The sequence below is a fragment of the Peromyscus maniculatus genome, chromosome 14 (assembly GCF_049852395.1).
Source record: "Peromyscus maniculatus bairdii isolate BWxNUB_F1_BW_parent chromosome 14, HU_Pman_BW_mat_3.1, whole genome shotgun sequence".
NCBI lineage: Eukaryota > Metazoa > Chordata > Mammalia > Rodentia > Cricetidae > Peromyscus > Peromyscus maniculatus.
This window is the reverse complement of record NC_134865.1, coordinates 57588291-57612592: the sequence shown is the minus strand read 5'-3', so window position 1 is coordinate 57612592 and position 24302 is coordinate 57588291. Positions and strand designations below refer to the sequence as shown.

General features: G+C 44.9%; 1 protein-coding gene across 1 annotated transcript in view; it reads right to left on the bottom strand.

The window, feature by feature from the left end:
* Positions 1-879: 879 nt before the first annotated feature.
* The window catches only part of Dlst (dihydrolipoamide S-succinyltransferase), a 24208-nt gene continuing 785 nt past the window's right edge, over positions 880-24302 (bottom strand). The window contains exons 3-15 of the mRNA XM_076550528.1: positions 21424-21496; positions 17798-17853; positions 17414-17488; positions 17149-17204; positions 16546-16657; positions 12999-13151; positions 12170-12246; positions 11073-11170; positions 6672-6802; positions 5457-5530; positions 4734-4817; positions 4255-4422; positions 880-2366 (exon numbers count right to left, since the gene is read on the bottom strand). Of these exons, the coding sequence (XP_076406643.1) occupies positions 2232-2366; positions 4255-4422; positions 4734-4817; positions 5457-5530; positions 6672-6802; positions 11073-11170; positions 12170-12246; positions 12999-13151; positions 16546-16657; positions 17149-17204; positions 17414-17488; positions 17798-17853; positions 21424-21496 (1292 nt within the window). The 3' untranslated portion in view covers positions 880-2231. The remainder of the gene's footprint in view (positions 2367-4254; positions 4423-4733; positions 4818-5456; positions 5531-6671; positions 6803-11072; positions 11171-12169; positions 12247-12998; positions 13152-16545; positions 16658-17148; positions 17205-17413; positions 17489-17797; positions 17854-21423; positions 21497-24302) is intronic.

Sequence of the window (24302 nt, the reverse complement as noted above, 5' to 3'; positions counted from 1 at the left end):
AAGTGTGGGTTCCTTCTGTGGTAGACCCAATGCTGGACTGCTTCTGCCACTGCTTTATGAAGCAGCACGAGCCACTCTGGGCTCACCTAGCCAACCCATGTGCATACGGCCCTCTTCTGAGCCATCAATCTGGAACACCAAGTCCCAGTTCTGACATATGGCTTTTCAATAAAATAGAACAGCCACTCCAGAAGTTGACTGGAAACATTAACTCTGGAGCACACCTCAAGCTCTACACCCGATACACGGTTCGTTGAACCCATCTACCAGCTCAATTGCTTAAGGACCCCACTTCTTCCTGTGACAGGCCTCCTCAGGCCTCACTGGAAGCAGGAACAACAGGTCAGATTCTGTATGGAAAAGTAAGGCTGTGTTGAGGCCCGCACTCCATCACGCCCATTATCCCTTGTAGTCATTCTAGGTTAGCAACCAACCCTGTCCTGACCATTGTCCCTCACATATTACTGCTCTTAGGAGTGACCTCTCACTGGTCATTCTACCACAAACATCTCGGTACACATGTGGCAACTAAGTCCGAATGAAATTAGAAGTGTTCATGTCTCTCCACTCTATCTGAGAAATAATGCAGGCCCCTCCAAAGGGCAACTGTCCCCTGGTGTTTTTAAAGGACTCTTCACGAGTTGGCTTGTCAGAACCATAGGGCTCCCTGAAAGGAACCCAGGCACTGAGAGATTAGTGGGTCCCCTGCTGGCAGTTGAATTAGCATAGCACTAGCATGTCTGAAGTCTGGGATGGGGCCTCAGGACACCCAGGATAGCCAACTCCAGGTGAAGGAGCTTCAACGATAGACATCTAGACATCATGGTTGCCAACTGGAGTTGTACAGCTGGTCAAAGGAGCACAGATGCGGGAACCCTGTTTGAGAACATTTGCCCTTTAATTTTCATTCCAAATCAGTCTCTTTAAATACCTTAGTTACAAGTTCTGAATGGTGAAGATGTAGTAGCAGATGCTGCAGGCACTCAGTACTGGCCTTCCCCTCCCCCAGCTTGTCCTGGATTAGTTAGCACTAATGGCCCCATGTCAATTGCCAGCAGTCTCAGGCCTCGGTGCAGCTGGATACAAAGCCTAGGAGCTTTCACACCTAGTTACTTGCATTTTACCATGTGTCAAGAAATCCCAATGATTGTGCCTGGACCCAAAGGCCAGTGCCTTAGAGATGACATCCTCCATTTCATCACTATGCACTAACTCCTGAGGCTGGTTCCCACCAGTCCATCCTCCCCCTGTATCTGTGTCCAGCCAAAGGTACCAAGGCCTTGCTTCCCACAGGCCACACCCAGAAAGGGACAGAGCAGCCCCTTCCCATCACATGCTGATACCACCTTGAACTTAAGAGCTCTAGACAACCTGATCTGGTCAGAGCCAATCCCTTCACCAGGCTCTGTCTGACTGCCATGATGTGCTAAAATCTGCTCCAAATGAGAACCATGACCTAGATTCCTAGAACCCCGGGAAGGGTTGGTATGACCACAGGTATACAGGATTATGCCAAAATCAATCTTCCCAGTGAGCTTACAATGGAGTCTGTGAGGGCAAGCCAGGGTTCTACTCCCGTCTGTGATTATAACAGGTAACCTCAGGGGACTCTGCACCATCCTGCCTATGCCCGAGTCCCCTGGCCTGTGCTTCCTGGAAGAGGTAGAGAGGCACCATGAAGCCATGGACAGACAGCTCAGAACGGTGGTGAGTTAAGAAGCCAAGCAGCGCCTCTTGGCCTGGGTCCAACACCTCCACACAGGTGGCATCCCATGGGAATGTGCACAGCCGGGCAGAGGCTTCGAGCCTGGGAGGCAGAGCACCCCCAGGCATCTCTGGAGAACACTTTCCAAAGATAGAAACTCAATCACATGGTCCCTGGTGGTATCCCTGTAGTATACTGTTACCGGGGAGAAGCGAAACTGTCTTTGCTGAGGGCTGGAAGAAAGGCAGGAATATTAATGAGCATCCATTAAGGCTCTCCCTCTCTCCCTCTCTCAGGCCCAAGATCTCAGAAGGCAAGAGAGGGAAGCAGAGAGAGAGAGGAAGAGTCTGGAAGGAACACTAAGAAAAGACCTGTGAAAGCTGGTTACATAGTGCCCTGGCTTCCTTGCTTGAGGCCAACAGTATGGTGCCTGCCTGTCATCAGGCTAACCTGGGACTGATGAGGGGACAGGGAGAAGACTGGTTTCAGTTCCTGCATGATCAATAGGTAGGGGTGTGGCTTCCTCCTAAAGGTCTAGGAGGAGGACTCTTGGATCCTCTACTGCTGCCTTGATTTTCCGGAGGAAAGTCACAGCCTCTCTGCCATCAATCAGCCGGTGGTCATAGGTCAGGGCTACATACATCATAGGTCGCACCTCCACCTGCAGAGAGAAGAGGCAACAGGTCTGTACTCTGCAGCAGAGAAAGCTCCGCTGAGGGAAGAGGTGAGAAGGCACAGACCACACCAGCATTTGCAGTTCCAAGTTTTCCCTACTGTGCTGCCGCCCCTGGGTAACCTGGCTTTATTACGAAGGCCAAGCTTACCTTTAGTGCAAACTCTGGGACTCGGAAGCAAGGTTTAAACAAGGAAACCGCTCCTCAAATGGCCTCAAAACAGACAAGCAACACCATACTCTACCTGCAAATCTGCTACCTAAAGAAAGGTTTTCTCTTGGGTTGTGGCTGCCCTAGGAGCTACTCTGAAGTTACAATCTTTTTGTTGTTGTTTTTTCAGACAGGTTTCTCTGTGTATCCCCCTGGCTGTCCTGGAACTGGCTCTACAGACCAGGCTGGCCTTGAACTCAGAGATCTGCCTGCCTCTGCCTCCTGAGTGCTGGGATTTAAACACATGTGCCACCACTGCCAGGCGGCAGGTACAATCTTTATCACTATTTTTTTCGATGTTGTGAATCCAACACCTAGGCAAGCACCCTTCTACTGAGAAACACCTCCGCCTTGACGTTAGAATTGAAAGAGAAAAATGTATGTTGTTTGCTTTCGCGTCTGGTCTCATGTAACACAGGCTGTTCTCAAACTCATTGTACAGCCAAGGAGGACACCACATTCCTGATCCTCTGGCCTCTACTTCCCAAATGCTGTAACTACAAGCATGTACTATCATGCCTGGTTTATCAAACTCGGGGCTCTGAATACACTAGACAAACCCTTTACCACTGGTTTATATCCCTACTCTAAGGGGGAAAAAATTAATCGTTTGAGTTCAAATTTCCTGCTATCTGCCAGGTGTGGTGGCACACACATTTAATCCCAGCACTCAAGAGGTACAGTCAAGATCTCTGAGTTCAAGGCCAGCCTGGTCTATATGGAGAATTCCAGGACAGACAGTGCTACATAGAGAAACCCTGTCTTGAAAACCCATAAATAAAAAAAATAAATCTGTTACGTGTAAATCTAGGTGTGGAACTGTTCTCCAGAAAGAAGATGTACGGTTTTTGGATGTACAAAGGACTCAGTGAGCCAAAAACATTCCAAACATAGCAGTCTAAGAAATCTTTTCTTATTTTTTAAACTAACTTATCTTCCAATGGCTAATTCAAGCTCTTTGGCCTCATTCCTTGAACTCCCAGAAATCTTATAATCTTCTCATACAATTCTACAGCTCATAGATTGCAGTGTATTATACCCTGTTTCCCAGGGTCAAGGACGTCTCCCACTCTATCCACCCCTGACTCCCTGTGGCACTCTGACAATGAAGCATGTCACCAAGTCCCAGAGGACTGGGTACAAGCCTCTTTAGCTCAGTGGTTCTCGGACTTTAACATTTCACAACTGTCCGTGCTTCTGCTTCTGTGGGTGTGAGCTGGGGTCGAAAAAGAAACTGTTTTCAATTTGCTTTTTCAAAAAAAGTTCTATTCTTAATGTGTATGAGCACATGTACACATGTGCATGCCTGGTACCTGAGGAGGACAGAAGAGGGTGCCTGACCCCTCAGAACTGGCATTACTGATGGCTGTGAGCCATTACGTGGATGCTGAGAAGTGAACCCAGGTGCCCTGCGAAGAGCAGCCAATGCTCTTAACTGCTGATTCGTCTCTCTAGTCCAGCGCTTGCTTTTTTAACAAGCTCCCAGATGACGTTGATATCCGAAGATCACAGTCTGAAAAAGTGACTTAGCTATCATTTAGTAATTAAGAAATGGAACATAAGCCTGAAATTATAGTGCATGCTTTATAATAAGGATTTGGTTAATTTCTCTCTTATAGGCACTTAGCAATTAAAAAAAAAAATCACAAAAATGATGGTTCTTACCTTGCCTCCCACAGCCACAGGCCTGTCAAAGATGCCATGCATGCCCAGAATGGCAGACTGAGGGGGGTTGATAATGGGTGTTCCAAAAAGTGACCCAAAAACTCCTCCATTGCTAATGGTGAAAGTACCACCATCCATATCTTCAATGGCAAGTTCGTTCTTTCGGGCCTAAAAACAAGTTCATACTTGAATCATTAAGTCAAACCAGATTTCTTTACTCCAAAAAAAAGTAAATCTAGAAAATTCTTATCTGAGATCAGTAGTACAAACTCTGGCAAACAAGACAGGTATTCAGCTAAGGTGACTGTGAGAAAGAGCATGACTGTATAATCAACATTTCTTTCCAGCAGACCCTGGCTGTTGAGGTGCCCGTCACCCAAGCATGTGAGGCTCTGGCAGATGCCTGACCAATGACAACTTCTGAAGGCTGTGTCCCCTCAAGTGCCCAGCAGCTCATCCACACACTCCGTCTACTGTACCTTCTCTCCTAGTTCACTGATGGTCCGTTCAATATCTGCATAATTCATAGTTTCCACGTTCCTGATGACAGGAACCACGAGACCCTGGAGTGAAAGGTTGTTTTCAGTTACAAAATAACAGTACTCTTTATAATTATAATTTCCTTGATTTAATCCACAGGTCTCCCTAACCAGAACACCCTAAACTCACTGGAATTAAAAAGACTTACACGAAGATAAAGGAATATGATGGTATGATTTAAAAAACAAAAAACAAAACAAAACAAAAAAACTTACTTTTACTAATGACCCCCTAAAAATGTAAAATTGTAGAAATGACCCCTTCCATATGATCTACTTTTTAATATAAATAAGGTGGGATCTGTGGTGGTTTGAGTGAGAATGGCCCCCATGGGATCATATATTTGGTCTGAAGTTGGTGGAACTGTTTAGGAGGGTTAGGAGGTGTGTCCTTATTGGAGGTGTGTCACTATAGGCAGGCTCTGGGATTTCAAAAGCCATGCCATTCCCAGTTAGCCAGCCTTCTGTCAGCTACTGCTCTAGCATCACGTCTGCTGCCACACCCCTGTCATGATGGCAATGGACTCCTAACCCTCTGGTCTGAAGCCCACCCAATAAACTCTTTCTTTTGTAAGCTGCCTTGGTCGTGGCGTCTTACCACAGCAATGGAAACATAACTAAGACGGGATCTAAGCAAGCACTCCCAACCTTGCCCCAACATACCCTTGGGGTAGCAACCGCAACACTGATGTCAATATAATCTCTATACACCACTTCTTTGGCTGCATCATCAATCACTATGAAAGAGAAAACGTTACGTATAACCCTCTTGGCCAAGACTACTGAGTTAACAGAGTGAAAATTTTCAGTGGCTAGTGCAGTGTGGGCTAACTAATCAACAAGAAAATAACTACATTACACGCAACTGACTCTCTCCTTACTTCCATCCCAATTTATGACAGTATTTCCCAAGCTCTGAATGAACCTGCATGTAGGAGCATCTGTTCTTTCACAGCTCACAAAAGGTTCACAGTAAATAAATGCCCATTCACTTCTTATCTATGCAAGTCCTCCTGAGCAAAGAATGACTAGTTACTGAGTGCTCCATAGAAAGGCAAAGGGGGGGTGGAGGAGGCTGCCCAGCCTGCTTCCTCAGCAGGGTTAGGAAAGCCTCTCTAGAGACCCAGGGGGGAGCGGAGGGGGTCTGGCTTCTAAATACGCCATCTTAAAATAGCAAACCAACTGCTGAAAATTGTACCTACCACTTATAGGAAAATCAAGGCTTGGGAATCTTCCCAAGAGTCTGTACTGTATTGTTAGAGTGCAGGTCAAATGAGAACGCTGAGATGCCTACAAGCAAAGACCCTCCTCCTCATCTACAGCACAGCATTCAATGGGGGAGAGACTGGGGATTACATGCCAAGGACTGTAAAGTGTCACTGTCCCTTTGCTATCTTCCAAGGAACACAGAAGTGCCTCAATAGGAAAGAAAGCACTGTGAACCACATCAGCACTTCAATGAGGAAGGTAAAAAGGAAAGAAAGTGAGGACCAAGTTTCCCCAGTGAGGCCCCTAACTGGAGATCAAATGCCAATGTGAAGTCAAGTCCAAGTAAAGGGCCCACGGTGGTGGTGAGGAGCAGCCAGAACTTGGGAGTCCCCATGATGACAGACAGCCTGGAAAGCTGGACTGACGCAGAGCTGCCTGCTGCCAGGGCGACTGCCATGCACACAGTAAGGAAACTTCTGCCCACTTGGTGGGGAGATAGCAATCATGATAGCACTCGAGGAAGGTGAATGGAAAAATTCACTTAGGGAAGGTGGTCATGTTTCCACATTGTGAAATAAGCAGCCTTGGTGACCCCTAAATGTGACAGCAGGTCTGTATTCATACACCCAGCTCCAAAGACCTCTGCCACACTGGTCTTAAGAAACTCACCTGCATTTACGACAGGCTGTTCCTGCAAGGCAAAGGCTGAGGCCTTCACAAACGCTGACATGAAGCCTAGCTTGAGGTTATGTTTCTTCAGGAAGGCGTCTTTGTGCCGAGCTCTCATCTCCTGGATGTTACTGTTGATAAAGGATACAAAGAAACTGCCAATGAAGCTCTGCGTGACTGCGTGTGTGTGTGTGGGGGGGGGGGGGGTGCGTGCACGTATTGCCACAGGCTGAGTCAAAGCCCTCTGGGCAATGCTGGCAGGTGTTTTACTCCTGAGCTATGGCCCCCACCCTTTTAAAATTTCGGGACTGGCTGTCATGAAATCGTACAGGCTAACCTTAAGCCTGCAATTCTCCAGATTCAATCCCCCAAGGAGCTGGGTTTACAGGCCTGTCCTACCTCCCAGGGTGGCTATCGCCCTATTTTGGATTTCCATAGACTTTTTTTACCCATGTATACAACTGGATGAGCTTTTCCCTTAGTCTGTACCGTCTAAGTTCAAGTCTTGAAACATTCACTAGTGGTCAATGTAATAAACTGCTCTATCACAAAAAACTGACCTAGAAGAATCAGTGCCAACCTATCTTTAAGATGGTTGAGCCTGTTAAAGGAATCCTTTTTTGTTCTGGAAGTTACAGATTTCAGTGACAGATAATATGAACAAAAGAGCACACTGAATATCAACATCCTTTCCCTGAATGAAAAAGTATTTTTGGCTACAGTAAAATCATGAATTATCCACAATGAAAACAAATTAAGTCTATTAAAAAAAAAAAAAACTCTTAGAAAACAATATTCCTCAGGAGGCAGGGGCAGGCGGATCTCTGCGAGTTCGAGGCCAATCTTGGATACAGAGTGAGTTCCAGGAAAGGTGCAAAGCTACACAGAGAAACCCTGTCTCGGAACCTCCCCCCCCCCCCCCGAAAAAAAAACAACAACAACAACAAAAACAAACAAACAAAAACCAAAGCTGATTACTTTGTGATACTTTTCCTTCCTACTTATCAGAAAAAGAAAAAGCTACCCATGAAGTATGGGCTCCATGCAAGCACAAGCAATTCTACCTAACCCAGAAGGGAAAACCAATGTTCTTTCAGGCCATGCAGAGCCAGCAGATTCACAACTTCCTGAGTTAGCAGTTCTATCTACTTGCTCATGAAACAGTTACTAATGCCCATCCCATGTGAGGACTGGGCTGGGCACCAAGATACAAAGACAAGGCACAGTGCCTGCTCCTAAGATTAGCTTTACCGACTGTGGTTTCCTTGGTATTTAGAAAGTGGCTCTGTGTGGGCTGTGGCCTGTCTTTCAGATTCAGTAGCAGGGCTTGTCTCTGAGAAGACTGCAACTTGAACATCCTCTGGTCTATCAAGCAGGGCTTTTTGTTTCCACACAAGTACTACAGAGTCAGTGAGAAACGTCTCTCCTACCATTTTCCCAAAGGAACACCTATGATTATAGGAATGACATTCCATGATGGAAATTGAATCTAACTTTATCTCAGGTCCAAATGCTCAGTTCTCCCTTTCCCCCTATAATGGCTTAATTCAACATTAACAGGAAAGATAAGATGTGGTACAGTTTTAACTGCCCACTTCAGACCTTTTGTTTCTGAAAAAAGGAAAATTTCCTAGGGGGACTGATTGGGTTTAAATGTTTATTTTCCTGAGTCTAACCTCATTTAGTGCTAGGATTACCACCCTAAAGACATTACTGGTTCCCAAGACGCAGGGCTGCAAAAGCAGGAAAGAGGTGTGATAAGTGTTTCTGCTCTCAGACCTGCCTGAATGCCATTTTCTGGTCATTAAGGAGTTTCTATTTCAGAGCTCTGCCCTTGGAGGCAGAGCTGAGACAATGGAGGAAGAAGCAAGTCTCAGAAAGGCCTCCTCTGGGTTAGCGGATAGGCACAAGACCCAAAGGGCACTCAATCGAAACCAGATTACTGGCCACAGTGAGGCCCCAGGCCACTGCTAAGTGACACTAGATTAGCTACTGAAAGGAGATCCAGCTATTAAACTTACTTGCAATCAAGGATGTTGGGTCAACTGCATCTTTTAGGGACATAAATATTTACATGCTTGTCTTAAGAAACTGGGTAAAATTTCAAAGACCAATTTAATTTGTGTACAATTTGCCCCTAATGCAAGAAACATAAGCTGCAGCCTTTGTGATTCATTAGTGAAAGCCCTTCCCTATACTATGGATGCTACAGAAAATGGCACTCAGTATCCAGAAAGCTTCCCAGTAGGACAATGACGTCTAGTGAAATTAACCAGACCCCACACACTGTCAATAAACCAAGGAGACAAATCCCCTCACCAAAAAGTAGATGGAGAGACTTAATATTCAGAGAAAAGGAGGTGGATGCCTTGAAGATTTGACGATGTATCTTTTGATTTAATGAATTCTTACCTTGACATTCAAAACCTAGTGAAATACGGATCTAACCTTCATCATTCTTCCCTAGATATGAAATGATTGTTTCTGTTTCTTATACTTTCTTGACAGTGTCATGATCCAAACTGTTAAAACTACCTGGGATGATTTTCTCTATAACACTATTTAGCATTTTGTTTTTGGTTTTTGTTTGGCTGCTTTTATTTTTATTGAGACAGGGTCTCATATAGTCCAGGGTGGTTTTGAACTCTATGTAGCTGAGAAGAACCCTGAATTGTCGATCTTTCTGCCTCCACACCCCAAGCACCAGGATTACAGAATTCAGTGCACCACTGAACCTGGTTTAAATGCTTGCCATTCTTGAGCGCCCATTCAAGCTCCTTCCTCCTGGAGACCTTCCCTGGCCCTCCTTTGCTCCTCACCCTTACAAGAGCAAACCCACTCCCTCCTCCACCTCATACTCATTTTTATCTTTCTGATGCTCTTTTTCCAGATTGTATTTAGTGTTCACCAAAATGAGACAGTAAGCTCCAGAGAGCTTATCCCCCTGAACTGAACACTCTAGTACTCTGCATACGATAAACACTTAAAATGCTTGTTAAATAAAACTATTTTCTCTTCCCCACAATGCTTATACTCGCACACATCAAAATTTTGAACAAATTTTGTTTTGAACAAACAAGTAAATCAACAAGTAGCTCATTCCAAGAATGGGTGTCGTGAACTCAAGTCTATATTTCAGAAATCAACTTCTTTTAGGGCTGGGGCAAGCAGGAGTCTGAACCCCAAAACCCACATCAAACCCACCCACCAACCTGGGTGTGGTGACACACACTTGAAGTCTAAGAGCTGGAAAGGAAGGAGACATGCAGACCCTGGGCCCACTGGCCAGCCAGCTTAGCCTAGTTAACCAACTCGAGCAAGCAGAAACCCTGCCTCAATAAACAAGGCAGATGACTCCCAGAACAACAATGAAGCTGATCTTTGGCTTTTATATGCATGCATGCACACCTCTACACACACACACACACACACACACACACACACACACACACACACACAACTTAGTTCCAATTCCATGATCAAAACTGGGAAGAGTGAGAGGTGGTAAGTCTCTGTGCTTTGGCCTGGTTGACTGAGCTGCTTGGGAACATACACAAGGAACAATCACTTTTAGAAAAAAGCAGAGGGTGGTGCCCTGGCTCTGGGCATGCCGTGAAGGGATTCCCATTCCAAGGAGCAGCAGGTCTGGAAGTGGGCCATTACAGCAGCAGGGCATAGTGGCACCATGAACATCACCCTCAGCTACACAAGGAACATCCTCATGCCTAGCCTAGGCAACACGAGAGCCTGTCTCAAAAACAACCAAACAATAAAAACAGGTTGGACATGATGGCATACACCTTTAATCCCAATATTTTGGAGGCACAGGCAAGCAAATCTCTTGTGTGTTTAAGGCCAGCGTGGTCTACACAGTGAGTTCTAGACCAGCCAGGGCTATATAGTGAGACCTTGCCTCAAAAACCAAACAGGGCTGGAGTTATGAACACATACTGCTCTTCCAGAGGACCTAAGTTTGGTTCCTGGCACTCATGTCAAGGGGCTCCCAACCACCTGTAATTCCAGTTCTAAGGGATCCAATGCCCTTTTCAGGCCTCTGTGGGCCCCACCCACACATACATACATACACATAAATAAAAATACAAAAACCTAAATAAAAAAAAATACTTTAGGCTCATTTATCAGAAATCGTAATAGTTCAGGCATTGAAGTTCAAAAGGTGAAGCTTTTTACGTTGCAGAGGAAGCAGACACAGAATCAGCAAAGTAAATTAGCAAATGAGACCAGTGGGTCACGTTGCATAAGTCAACCCTGAGCAAAGCCGAGAAATACCTCTCCCTAGTGAAGCTAGCATTGGAATCAGCAGTTGATAAGGACTGGGGTGCGTTCAAGTATTCTACAAGAAACACAGACATGGGGAATAGAAGGACTAGAGATTCCCACCTCATGTCAACCTCATTAAAAGTAGTCAGCATTGCACATGTATTCTGGGCCTCCTTCAGACGCTGAGCAATGCGCTGCCGCATCCTGTTCATTTTTTCCTGCAAGGGAAAGTGGAACAAGTGTTGACAGTCTGACTATACCCTCACTCCCCAGGCAGGGAGAGAACTCAGCCTGCCGGAGATGGATGGCAAGCGCCAAAGTTTTGGCTTTTGTTTTGTTTTGTTTTGAGATAGGGTCTCACTACATAACCCTGACTAGCTGGGAACTCTCGATGTAGACCAGGGAGGCTGGAGACCCTCCTGCCTCCCAAGTACTGGGATTAATGGCACATGCCACAAAGCTAGGCCCAATCATTACTGTTTAAGCTACAGGCTTCCCTTTTCCTGAATGGCCTCAGATCAAGACCACAGAATCAGAGACCAAAGTATTCACTCAGATGTGCCTGAAATTTGACCAAGAACAGAGGCTCAGGAAATAGTGTGATTTAAAAACCAAAACCAATTTATAAAAGGAAGATTGTGGTGTAGATCCAGCCAGCTTAAGAGTCATCACAGAAATGGCAACTTCTGTTGATAAAGACTTGCGTGAGAACAGTTACTTGGGGAACGGAAACTCAAAAAAAATTGAGGCTATGGTATTTTTAGGAAGTATTCTCAGGCAACCCCCCCCCCACACTTTTAACCATACTTCCTTGAGGTTTTTATGTCTGCTCTGACAGCAACATTCTGGCCCCCCAGTAGCCCCCCAGCTACAGCAAAATATCCCAGAAGTTTAAGAACAGAGTCCTCAACAGACTACCTGTGTGAAGTACATGTCAGTGTGGGAAGGAAAGGATGGGCTATGAAGCTTCTGTTCTCCACAGATATCTGACTCATCTGAATCATTTCAGGTAGCACAATACAGTAGAAAAACCACTGGACAAGCGCTCAGAAGACATGCTTTAGTCATACCACTTCACAGTTGTGAGACCATGAAAAGGAACTTTCTACACCCTCAAGGCCGAGGGAAGGAGGGATCAGCTCTTCAAAGATGAGCGTCACACTGTCACCCTCCACACCCACCCTCTGCCACTTTCCTAGAAGGCTCCAAAGGCTTACCCGATGTTCTGAACGCACACCTTTAGCAGCTCCCAGCTCAACCAGTGGAGGGGCAGCAGCAGGTTTTATTGCAGAAACTGCAAATGAAGAGAAGGGACAGATACTTAGACACAGAAAGCAACACTTTCACTCCCGAGTCTCACTTCATCTTCAAGATCCTAAGGTGATCAGCATCATTCCAAACCCAGATGAGCAATCTGCTCCTAGAAGAAACAAGACTAAAGTCTCATGGTCAGTAGGTGGGAAGCTGGGAGGCACACCCAGCTCTTAGAAACCTAGAGGGCTCTGTACAAAGCAGCCGTGGACAGGGCGTGTTCAGAGCCAGGACAGCTTCAGCCTGGACCTGTGAGGGAAGGCGGTACTAGAAGAGGCGCTCTCTCCTCTGAGGACAGGCCGTGCGGATCCAAGGTGAATTCATCTTGACTGTTCATTTGGCAGGACTCAGAACCACTCAGGAGGTAAAACCCCGGGTGTGTCAATGAGGGTGTTCCAGAGAAACTCTAAGTTCTCATTCTCAGATGGGAAGACTCGCTCTGAATGTGAGTAGCACTGTAACTCGGGCTGGGGTTTGGGAGTGAAATACACACACACACACACACACACACACACATTTTTTTTTTAAAAGAAGAAAGTAGGTAAGTGAATGGAGCAGCAGCGTTCCTCTTTCTTGCTCTAAAGACTCTGTGACCATCTGCCTCACACGGACACCACATCCTCTTCCCTGACATGATGGACTCATCCTCAAACAAGGCCGACCCAACCTTTCTCGAGTTGCTGTTCACGAGGTGGCTGTCACAGCAATGAGATGATCAGCTAACACGGGCCTTACCTGGCTTGCTGGAAGGAGGTTGTGAGGGGGAGGGCACTGGCGGCATCTGGGTGGGGATGGCTGCTGCGGGGGGAGGAGGGGCTGCCCGTGCCTCTGGCTCTGCCTTTGGGGCTGCAGCAGGAGCTTCCGCTGGCTTGGCCTTAGCAGGAGCAGCTGGACAGAAAAAGAGAGGTCACTGCACTGTCTGGAAGGGAGGGAACTACAGTGCAGACACAGGGAGGATTTAGACAAAGGTCTACTGCCAATCCGTTAGGTGTTTCACCGGCAAAGCACAGAGAGAGAGAGAGAGAGAGAGAGAGAGAGGGAGGGAGGGAGGGAGGGAGGGAGGGAGGGAGGGAGGGAGGGAGGGAGGGAGGGAGACAGAGAGAGAGACAGACAGACAGACAGACACTAACAGAAGCCCGACTCTGTTCCCAGGACTCCCTGAATGTCCTACTGGCTCAATTCAGCTGCCTTCCCGATTTCACAAATGTTAATATCTACTGAATTTCAAATCCTGTAAATACTTTCAAAGCACCTACCAAGCCCAAGGAAATGAAACTTTTAGGACAGTGGTTCTCAACCTTCCTAACACTGTGACCCCTTAATACAGTTCCTCATGTTGTGGTGACCCCCAACCATACAATTATTTTTGTTGCTACTTCATAACTGTAATTTTGTTACTTTGATGAATCATAATGTAAACATCTGATATGCAGATGGTTTTAGGTGACCCCTGTGAAAGGGTCATACACCCCCCCCCCAAAAAAAAGGGGTTACAACCCATAGGTTGAGAATCACTGTTTTAAGCAAAACCAGCCTAGGCACTGAAAATGTTAAAATGGATACATAAATGTGACATACTTCTAATTACAGTAATGCTGATATATTCATCTTCTATTTTAACGTAACATACAGAAGGAATACTCTCAGCCATTAAAAATTAAAAAATTTAAAGACTTTTTGTTTGCTTGTTTTTTTCAAGACAGAGTTTCTCTATGTCTTCAAGACAGAGTTTCTCTAGCTCTCCTGGAACTTGCTGTATAGACCAGGCTGGCCTCGAACTCACAGAGATGCGCCTGTCTCTGCCTCCCGAGTGCTGGGATTACAGGTGTGCCCACCACCAGCAGACCTAACTGTGTACATGTGTGGATCTGCATGAAGGTATGCGCATGTAAGTGCAGGTGCCGGAGAGGTCCATTAGAACCCAGGGAGCTGCAGGTGCAGACAACTGTGAGTTGCTGTGTTGGTGCTGGGAAGTGAACTTGGGTCCTCTGTTAAGAGCAGTCTGTACTCTGAACTACTGAGCCATCCCTCCAGCCTCCGAACTCTTTAATCTTAAATGAGCAATTGATAAAAATTTCATTTAGGGTCCTGGAGATAAGGTTCAGGAGTTCATAGTACACACTGCTCTTACAGAGGACCTGAATTCAGTTCACAACATGCACATGGGCCGGGTCACAACTGCCTGTAACTCTAGCTCCAAGATATTCAATGTCTATTCCTGGACTCTGAGGGTACAACTGCACTTATAGTTGTACATTCATTCATATTCTCTCTCTCCATCTACACACACACACACACACACACACACACACACACACACACTAAATGAAAGATTAAACAGATCAAAGCATTTCATCCAGGATGACTCTTAATAGGAAGCAATGAGATGCTCAAGTAATAAATATGCAACTTTAATATGGACATTATATCCAGTTTTATAGTTTACTTAGAAAAAATGTATTTTAAAAGTAAAAAATAATTGATAAAGCTGGGTTTGGTGGCAAACACCTTTAATCCCAAGACTTGGGAGGCAAAGATAGGCAGATCTCTGTGAAACTGAGGGCACCCTGGTCTACATATTGAGTTAAGGGCCAGTCAAGGCTACAGAGCAAGACCTTGTCTCACTAAATAATAATGATAATAAAAAATGATGATGACAGAGTTCTGACTGGAGAGCTTGCTCAGTGAGTAAGCTCTCGCTCTGTTAACATGAGGACCTGAGTTCAGTTCCCCAGAACCAACACGAAGCTGGGTACAGCGGGTACATCCTCACCCACCCATAGAAGGATGGTAGGGAGAGACAGGAGAAATCCTGGGAACTCTCGAGCCAGCTGGCCTGGCCCACGCAGCAGAGAACAACTAAGAGACTTTGTCTCCAACAAGCTGGAAAGCAAGGACCCACACCCAAGAACTGTCTTCTGACCCTGCCACACATACACACCTGTACTCACACGAGGACACATAGAGCGGCGGGCATTAAAAGAAGAAGAAAAGGGGGTGGGGTGGACATCAACAGATTCACTCTTCCTAGATACTTTAGATTTTTTCCCTCACTTTGAACTTGATCTTGGCCTGACCAACCTCAACGGTCCAATCCATCATCTTTCTGTTTGACTATTTTAACAGTTAAATGCTACAACTACAAACATTTAAAGGTCAGAAAAGCAGATTTTCTCATCTTCAATATTGATTACAAGGTCCAGTACAGATATACACACACCTCTCTTTGGCATTTCTTCCAAAGGCAGACTTCAATCTTTCCTAAGATGTCAGATGTGGAAGAGACCCCTGAAGGCAGCAGGGTGACTCGGGGGTGAAGACACTTGCGCCACGTCAGACACCGAGCTCATTCCTGTACCCACAGGGCAGGACAACTGACCACATGAATGTCTCTGTATGTACACTCCCCCTCTACAGATACAAGCATACAAACGCGCACACACACACACACACACACACACACACACACACACACACACACACACACACACACACGCGCGCGCGCCTTTAATCCTAGCACTCAGGAGGCAGACACAGGCAGATCTCTGTAAGTTTGAGGCCAGCCTGGTCTACAGAGCTAGTTCTAGGACAGCCAAAGCTACACAGAGAAACCCTGCCTCAAAAAAACAAAACAAAAAGATAATTAAAAAAAGAAAAAGAAAACTATACTGAATTGTCTTCAATAGACACCATAAAATGGTAATTCTCACTTTTTTGTTTGTTTTGTTTCTTGAGACAGGGTTTCTCTGTGTAACAGTCTTAACTGTCCTGGAATTCACGATGTAGACCAGGCTGGCCTTGAACTCACAGAGATCCACCTGCCTCTGCCTCCCGAGTGCTGAGATTAAAGGTGTGCACCACCACCATCTGGCTGTAATTCTCACTTTTAAACAGTGGCTCTCAGGCCTGACTGTACATTGGAATCATTTGGGGGAACATTAAAAAAAAATCCAGCCATTATATCTGGCACTCAAAGCCTATTCATCTGTATTTTTAAAGCACGACGGGATTCAGGTCAGTGTGGGGAAATCACTATCTTTAGACTCTTGTTAGTTCTTTAAGAAAGGGTCCAATCTGAGAAATATGGGCTTTTTTTTTTATATTCCCCTTGTTGTTCTAGAATGTGACAAGGTTCACCATACAGCAAACGGATTTCTTTCATCTCTCACTGAGAGTGCACAGAATGCCAGCGTGAGGCCTAACGGAGCTGCTACCATAGACACTCAGCCCCAAGCGCACGGGAAAACACTGGAGACCTTGACCACCGGGAGAACTTCTTTACCACCAGTTTTCCTGAGTGTGAAAAGTGGAGTTCCTCCTTCAACTTTGCCCCCATCAGGTACCAAAAGAGCTTCAATGATGCCGTGCGCTGGTGACGGAACCTGCACAGAAGTCTGAAAGGCAGAGATGGAGATGGAGTCTACATTTGTATCTGCTTTAGTTAACTGTGCCATCAACAGGATGAGTCATGAGAGTTGCAACACGTTACATCTGATGTTACATCTCTGCACACAGAAACACCTAAGGCCACATTTTCAGAGTCAGAATGACAAGTCATCGCTACTGTCAAGATTCACCCTTCTAGCCTTTCTTAGAAACATTGAAACAAACTTTAGTTACCATGTTTCCAAGTGATACTAGGAAAAACAGGGAAAGCAGCTCAGGAACCACAAAGAAAACAAAAACAGCTATCAGACTAAAGTTACTAATATACATAGTCCATACAGAATACTCACACTAAGCTTTAATAAATCTTTTTTCCCATGATTCTCTCAAGAACTTTTTAAGTGAGGTTAGAGCTACTTAGAATTGATCTTTGAACACTAAGCCCCTATCTCTTTCCTTAGACTAACATGGAAAGGTCACTGATTTAGGATAAGCCTACCTTGTCAGTTTCAATCTCACAAACCACTTCATCTTCTGCAACTGTATCTCCAACAGCTGAAAGACAATCAAAGGACACCTCCTCTTAGCCAGGAGCCTCTAGTTCCCTTTTAGCCCAACGTGTTAAAAGACCACTGTCCTCAGGACTGGCAGGAAGTAGGTACGGATGCAAAGGAAAGGTGGACCCACAGCTCCCACTGGCTGTGTTTCAGGTAAGAGGGACCTGAGGAAGTTCTGAACTGAAATGAGAAGAAATGAACTCTTACCTTTCTCCCACCTCACATCTCCCTCTGTAACTGATTCTGCAAACGCTGGGGTTTGGACTGTAATCACATCATTCTCTAGGAGATAAACAAAAAAGGAAAATCACAAGTGCTCCATTTTGTCTCCCACCACCTTTTTTTTTTTTTTTTTTTCCCCGAGACAGGGTTTACTCTGTGTAGCCCTGGCTGTCCTGGATCTCGCTCTGTAGACCAGGCTGGCCTCGAACTCACAGAGATCGGCCTGGCTCTGCCTCCGGAGTGCTGGGAGTAAAGGCATGCGCCACCGCCCGGCTTGTGTCTTTTTCCTTTTTAATGATTTTCTTTAATAAACTTCGTCAGTTATTGCTCTTCCAGTAAAAGTCCATTCATGAGGAATCAGGTACTTACTGCACACAGCCGTGGTTTGGAAGAAGCGAACACTGAAGACATTACTGTTGTTAATGCTAAAACAAAACAAAACAAAAAAAAAACCCACAAATGTTAACTCATTTAGAATGTGAACTACTAATATCTTGTCTAGTTCAGGTACCACAGATCACCTCTTTAAACTGGTGAATCTTGACCAGATTCTCATGCAGGGGAAGTTGTCAAAGCATGCATGTCAGGCAAAGCTTGGAGAGATTCTGACTCAGCCTGATGACCCTAGGTGCCATAAAGAGTGCCCTGTACTGTAATGAAATGTCACTTCTCTAAAGAGTGAGACATACAGTTCTATTAAGTAAAAAAAAAAAAAAGAAAGAAAGAAAGAAAACTTGGTCCTTTACAAACTAACCAAATAATTTACCTTCTTGATTAGATTTAACAAAATCTAAGATACATGGCATTTCCTCAACAGTACATGCCGATATGCCAAATCCAAAGGTGTTTCTATCCTTAGAGTTTCAGATGTAGATCAGATAAGGTAGAAGGATGATAGTAAACTCAGAAACAAGCAAAGTTTTAGGCAACCACCAACTCCCCACAAAAAATAACCTCAAAAAAGAAGGGAGGGAGGGAGGGAGGGAGGGAAAAAGGGAAGGAAGGAAGGAGGGAGGGAGGGAGGGAGGGAAGGAGGGAGGGAGGAAGAAAGGGAGAGAAAAAGGGAGGGAGGGAGAGAAAAAGGGAGGAAGGGAGGGACTACACAGCATTTCCTTTAGCACTCTTTTGCTAAGAGGCCACACATCTGCGAATCCTGGACTCACTGCCAAGAACTTCCAGAGCAGGCCTTTTTAAACCCGGGGTAGTATAAACTGGAAAGTGCTATCACTTTGTGTACACACTCATTAACAGTTATTTCTGAAGAGGGAAAGATATATAGATACACGTGGTTACGAAGGCTACCTGTCAGCCAACAGTTATTTCTATAGTTTGAAAGAATTAATTAAACTGATGAAAACTTTTGCTTTTTACACAGGATTCAGGGGACATTCTCAACAGGTACTTTTGTTTGTTTGTTTTTGATTTTTTGAAGACAGGGTCTCACTATGTAGCCCTGGCTGTCCTGGAACTCACTGTCGACCAGGCTGGCCTCAAACTCACAGAGATCTGCCTGCCTATATCTCCGGAGTGCTGGGATTAAAGGTATACACCAACTACACCTCAATAGGTATCTTTACAATACATAAGTAAAATACTTAATTGCCTTTTGGCATTTTCAATTTATTTATTTTATGTGCATTGGTGTGAAGATGTCAGATCTTCAGGGAACTGAAGTTAACAGACAGTTGTGAGCTGCCATGTGGGTGCTGGGAATTGAACCCGGGTCCTCTGGAAGAGCAGCCAGTGATCTTAACTGCTGAGCCATCTCTCCAGCCCCTGGCCTTTTTACTTTTATGCCAGGATAACTTTATGAGGTACATATATAGTATCAAGGGAAACAATACAAAAAAAAATGTAAAGTACAGAACACAGAGTGCTGTTTGTACACATACCTAACCATGTAACAAACGCACTTGTTCATGGGCAAAGACTAACGGCTAACATGGATATGCAGGAACTACTGCTCTGGCAGACACCTAGGAAGTTGGTTCACTGGCTACCTCTTGGAAGAGGTGTTCAATATGCTAGAGGACAAGGATAAAAAATAACTTGCCGGGCTGCGGTGGCACACACCATTAATCCCAGCCGTAGGGAGGCAGAGCCAGGCAGATCTCTGTGAGTTGGAGAGTAGCCTGGTCTACAGAGTGAGATCCAGGACAGGCACCAAAACTACACAGAGAAATCCCGTCTCAAAAAAAAACAAAAAAAGAAAAGAAAAACCAAAATACTTGATAGCATTTTTTTTTTTTTGCCCTTTGAAACATGTAATTGCCTATTAAATAAAAATAAAAGTAAAAAAGTTGTACATCACATGATCTTTCAGTCAGGTGAGATTGCTCAGGGGAGAAGATTCTGTCAAGCCTGATGACCTGAGTTTGGTCCCCCTGGGACCTACACAGTAGAAAGAGAGACCTGACCTCCTCAGGTGTTCTCTGACCTTCACATTTGTGCCACGGTGTGCTCCCTCCACCCCACCAGCCATCTAAGTATAAGAAGATTTCTAAAAAAGATCTTTAGCCAGGCGGTGGTGGGGCACTCCTTTAATCCCAGCACTCGGGAGACAGAGGCAGGCGGATCTCTGTGAGTTCGAGGCCAGCCTGGTCTACAGAGTGAGTTCCAGGAAAGGTGCAAAGCTACACAGAGAAACCCTGTCTCGAAAAAAAAAAAAAAAATCTTTAAAACAAAAAAGATATGCATAGAAAAAAAGACAAAAAAAAAGCAACACAAAGGTATTGCTAGTGTGACATAATTAAGGGTGACTCAACCGAAGTTTAGATTTTTTTCACAATCAACATTCAAATAATTATGTGTTGTATTTATTACATAAATCATGATTACTCCTGATTACTCTAATTTTCATTTAAATTGCTCAAGTAATATGTTTTGACTCTCTCAGTCACTTTTTTACATTATGAAAGCATTACATGCTCACTTCAGAGTACTAGAAACAATAAAAAGAACTCTACAATGGAATTACACAACCCACCAGAAAATGGAATATTCTGTCTCTTTTATTTCCTACTTATTACAGTGGGAGCATGTTAAAATACTACAGCATAATCCCTGGCTATTTCTTATTTTTGAAAGGGATCTGAGTATGTAAATATTTCAAGTATAGATTCCTAGAAATGCAATTTCACAGCCAGGCATGGTGGCAAATTCCTTTATTCCCAGCACTCAGAGAATCTGAGTTTGAGGCCAGCCTGGTCTACAGAGAAACTCTGTCTCAAACAAACAAACAAACTAACTAACTAACTAACAACAAAAGTTTCAGGAGTTTTATACTTCTAATAGCACGTTAATGAACCATTTTTGGAATGAAAGCCCAACTTATTGTGATGCATAGTAAGAAAGTTCTCCTGCCAACTCTTCATTCACCCTTAAACAAGGCAGCTCCACAGTTCTTGAATAGGTTACTAGAAAGCAATCTCTTAGTACCCTAAAAAAAAAACTTGGAATACAGAATAATTCAAAACAACACTCACAAGTCCAATTTAATCTGGACCATAAGTGGATGGCCCTCCTCCAAACTCTCCATGACGCAATAATAACATTCCTACCAAACCAGTCAAAAGTCCTAGGGCTCAACTGGTCTTTTTCATTTACTGATTTTTAAACTGAGTAACTATGCAACCGAGAGAATGCTCTCAATTTCTACAACTATGTGACCTCCGACCCCTCAGTCTCACTTGTATCCAACTAGAATATTCCGTTCTCTCTGATAGCCACTCTCATCAAAACAAAAAAAGAAGACAGTTCCAAGTTAACTACCCAAGAAGGTCCAGGACACTCTGGGTCCAACACCTGACCACTGAATGATGACAAAGGTAGATTATAATAAAAATGACCGTGACTATCATCAAGGTTGGGTCTAGGGATTCAACATAATGACCTCAATTATAGGACTGGAGGTCTGTGAAGACATGTTTAAATTTAGAATCCGTGTCTAAGTAAATCAACCATGGCACATATCTATACTACCCAGTGGTACTTACACCATCCTCCTGCTGTAAGGGTGACCTGGTCCCTGACATAAGGAGACCCCTGTAAGAAACAAAACAACTCTTAATCAACAGCTCTTACTGTGCACAGTATATTAAATGGAACTATTCATCCCATAGACCCTAGACAGAGTGGACCAACTTCAGGAGATTACATAATCTTTATCATATGGAATCATGCTTCTCAAACAGTCTGCCTGCCTTATTGGCAGAGAATAGGTACGGGAGATTAAGAGTGTGTATGTATCTCGAGAGGAAAGAGATCTGACGGGACAGCCCTATAAGTTGTATAATCTACCTGCCTTTATGTTTGCATAATGTCTCTTTTCCCAGAGTTATCAAATACAATTGAAACTTGAAAAATAAGACACACAATGGTGGAGCTGGAGAGGTGGCTCACTGGTTTAGAGCTCTGGCTGAGAACCAGGGTTCAATTCCCAGCACCCACATGACAGCTCACAACTGTCTGTAACTCCAGTTCCAGGGCATCTGACTCCTTCACACCAATGCACAACAAATAAAGTTAAAAAAAAAAAAAAAAGACGCACGATGGCTTGCCCTGTGACTTCACAGGACCTAACATGAGGTGGGAGCTGGTCTGGGCTTTAGTGATTAGGCTAGAACGTTTGCTGACTGAGCCTAGCAGCAAAGACTAGAATGCTTTAGGCCTAGGGTCTTCAGTTTGTCTATGACTGAGCAAATCATTTCTCTCCTCGTCAATCCTCCTCCCCCTAAGTCTTCCATCCTGGTCCCTCTAACAAAAGATGGGTCTTGAGTTCTAATTCAAAAAGGACAACTTCTTTCTTTTCTGGACAGTGGCCGAAGACCCACGCAGGCTTTCCTTGACGTTCTGGGTTCCCACTGTCTCTGTGAAGACTCCCTGCCCACAACTTCCACTGCTGACCGTCTGCTTTCCTGGACCCTAATTCAAAAGGCCTGCCTATCTCCTCATGCAGCAGCCCGAGCCGCAGCCTACCAAAGCTGCTGCTGTCTCTCAAATTCTAACACAGTGATCCTTGAGTTAGAGAGAAGGAGAGAGGGAGAGAGGGAGAGAGGGAGAGAGGGAGGGGGAGAGAGAGAGAGAGAGAGAGAGAGAGAGAGAGGAGTCTCTATCCACCAAACCAACTGTCCTTATCATAAATTCATTCCCCCAGTATCTATCAACCACAGCCGCTTCTTCTGACTATTACTTCTCATGTTTTCTTTGTTGTTATTTGTGTCGATTAACAACCCTTTCTACACCATGGGTGCAGAAGATACTGACTGAGAGACAGCTGGTCCTTATGCACACTCCCGCCCAAACGTTCCCCGAGTCAGGTCAGTCAGTCATCTTTATATTCAGCAGCCAATGCCTGCCCTGCACACTCTAAGCAGAGCCTGTCTTGGAACTGGAACACAGCAGCCCACACAGATGTTCGGAAACGGGGGTCCAATACAAAGTTTACCCCATAACAAGTTTCATTTGTACAGTGCATTAGGCTTATAAAGAAATTCACACAATGGCCTCTTCATTTGCCACTCACAGCAACACCCTAAAGTGGAATGGCACCTGCCATTATGTTTATTTTATATACAGCTAGGTTGGTGACTAGCCTAACCAGAATGCCTGAGTCAAGATGCAAACCCGAGTCCGAGTGCAAGGCTTTTCCTTTTCCGGACAGCTTAAAGTGGAGAAAATACTTGTGCTGTCTTTCAGCATTCCCAGCGCAAGGAAAGGTTATTACTGAGAATGCACTATGGACTGTGCTGATGCTTATGTCCTCCTGACACGGGCGTAAAGTCCAACCCTGCAGTCCTCCTGCCCCCCCCCCCCCCCCCCCCCCCCCCCCCCCGCTCTATTTCCAGCTTACCATTTCTATACCTGGTCAAATCCCTTCCTGCCTGGAGACCACAAGTCATTTCCTACCTGGACGGTCATCTCCCTAGCTAACTCATGCATTCTTTAAGTCCCATCTAAAATGTCACTTCTCTGGGGAGGCCTTCGCCAACATTCCCCTCTTCTGACTTCCCAAGCTGGGCTTTCACATCCTGTACTTCTTAGTAACCACACTGTTATTTTGTCCTAACGTGTACATAACCGTGTATTTGCTCCGTCTGTCCGGCTAGCCCGGGAGATTCTTGCAGATAGAGGCCATCTGTACCCCCACCTAGCAAAGCAGGCATGGTGGAGCAGTCCTGTGATCCTAGCACTTGGGAGGTTAAAGGTCATCCTTGAACGACTTATCTAGTTTAGTTGAGGTTGGGCTACATCAGATTCTGTCATTCAGACCAACAGACATTCTCTGTTACAGAGTACCCAAGTAAATAAGAACACTTATTCATTCAGTAAAGCAGTTTGGGCTGGGGGGGGTGGGGGTGGCGGCTGATTTAACCAATAGTTTTGGCTGAGTGACCTTGGCCTAGAAATCTAACCCCTCGTCTTGGAATATGCTTTTTTAAAATACAGATACCAAATCTCGTTTGGTTATTGACCCAAAGTTGCACAGAAAGCATTCAGAACAATGCTTGGCACAGAAAGCCTACAGTAAGATGGAATCTTTCAACAAGTATTTTGTCAGACCCAGATGTGGTAGCATAAGACTGTAATCCCAGCTCTCAGAGCCAGAGGCCAAGAGGAAGTTCAAGGCCAGCCTGGTATACATAGTGAGCTCTAAGCCAGCTAGTGCTTAGACAGTAAGACCTTGTCTCAAAAAATAAAAATTAAAAAAGAGGAAATAAATGTTTGCCAGGCATATGATTAAATGTAAGCTCCATAAGATTGATTGTTTTAATAACTTTCTCTCTCCCTCTACCAAAAACAACAAACCAACCACAACAAAACCCCACACACAACTGTTGAGAATGAAAATCAAAACTTCTGGGGCTAGAGAGAT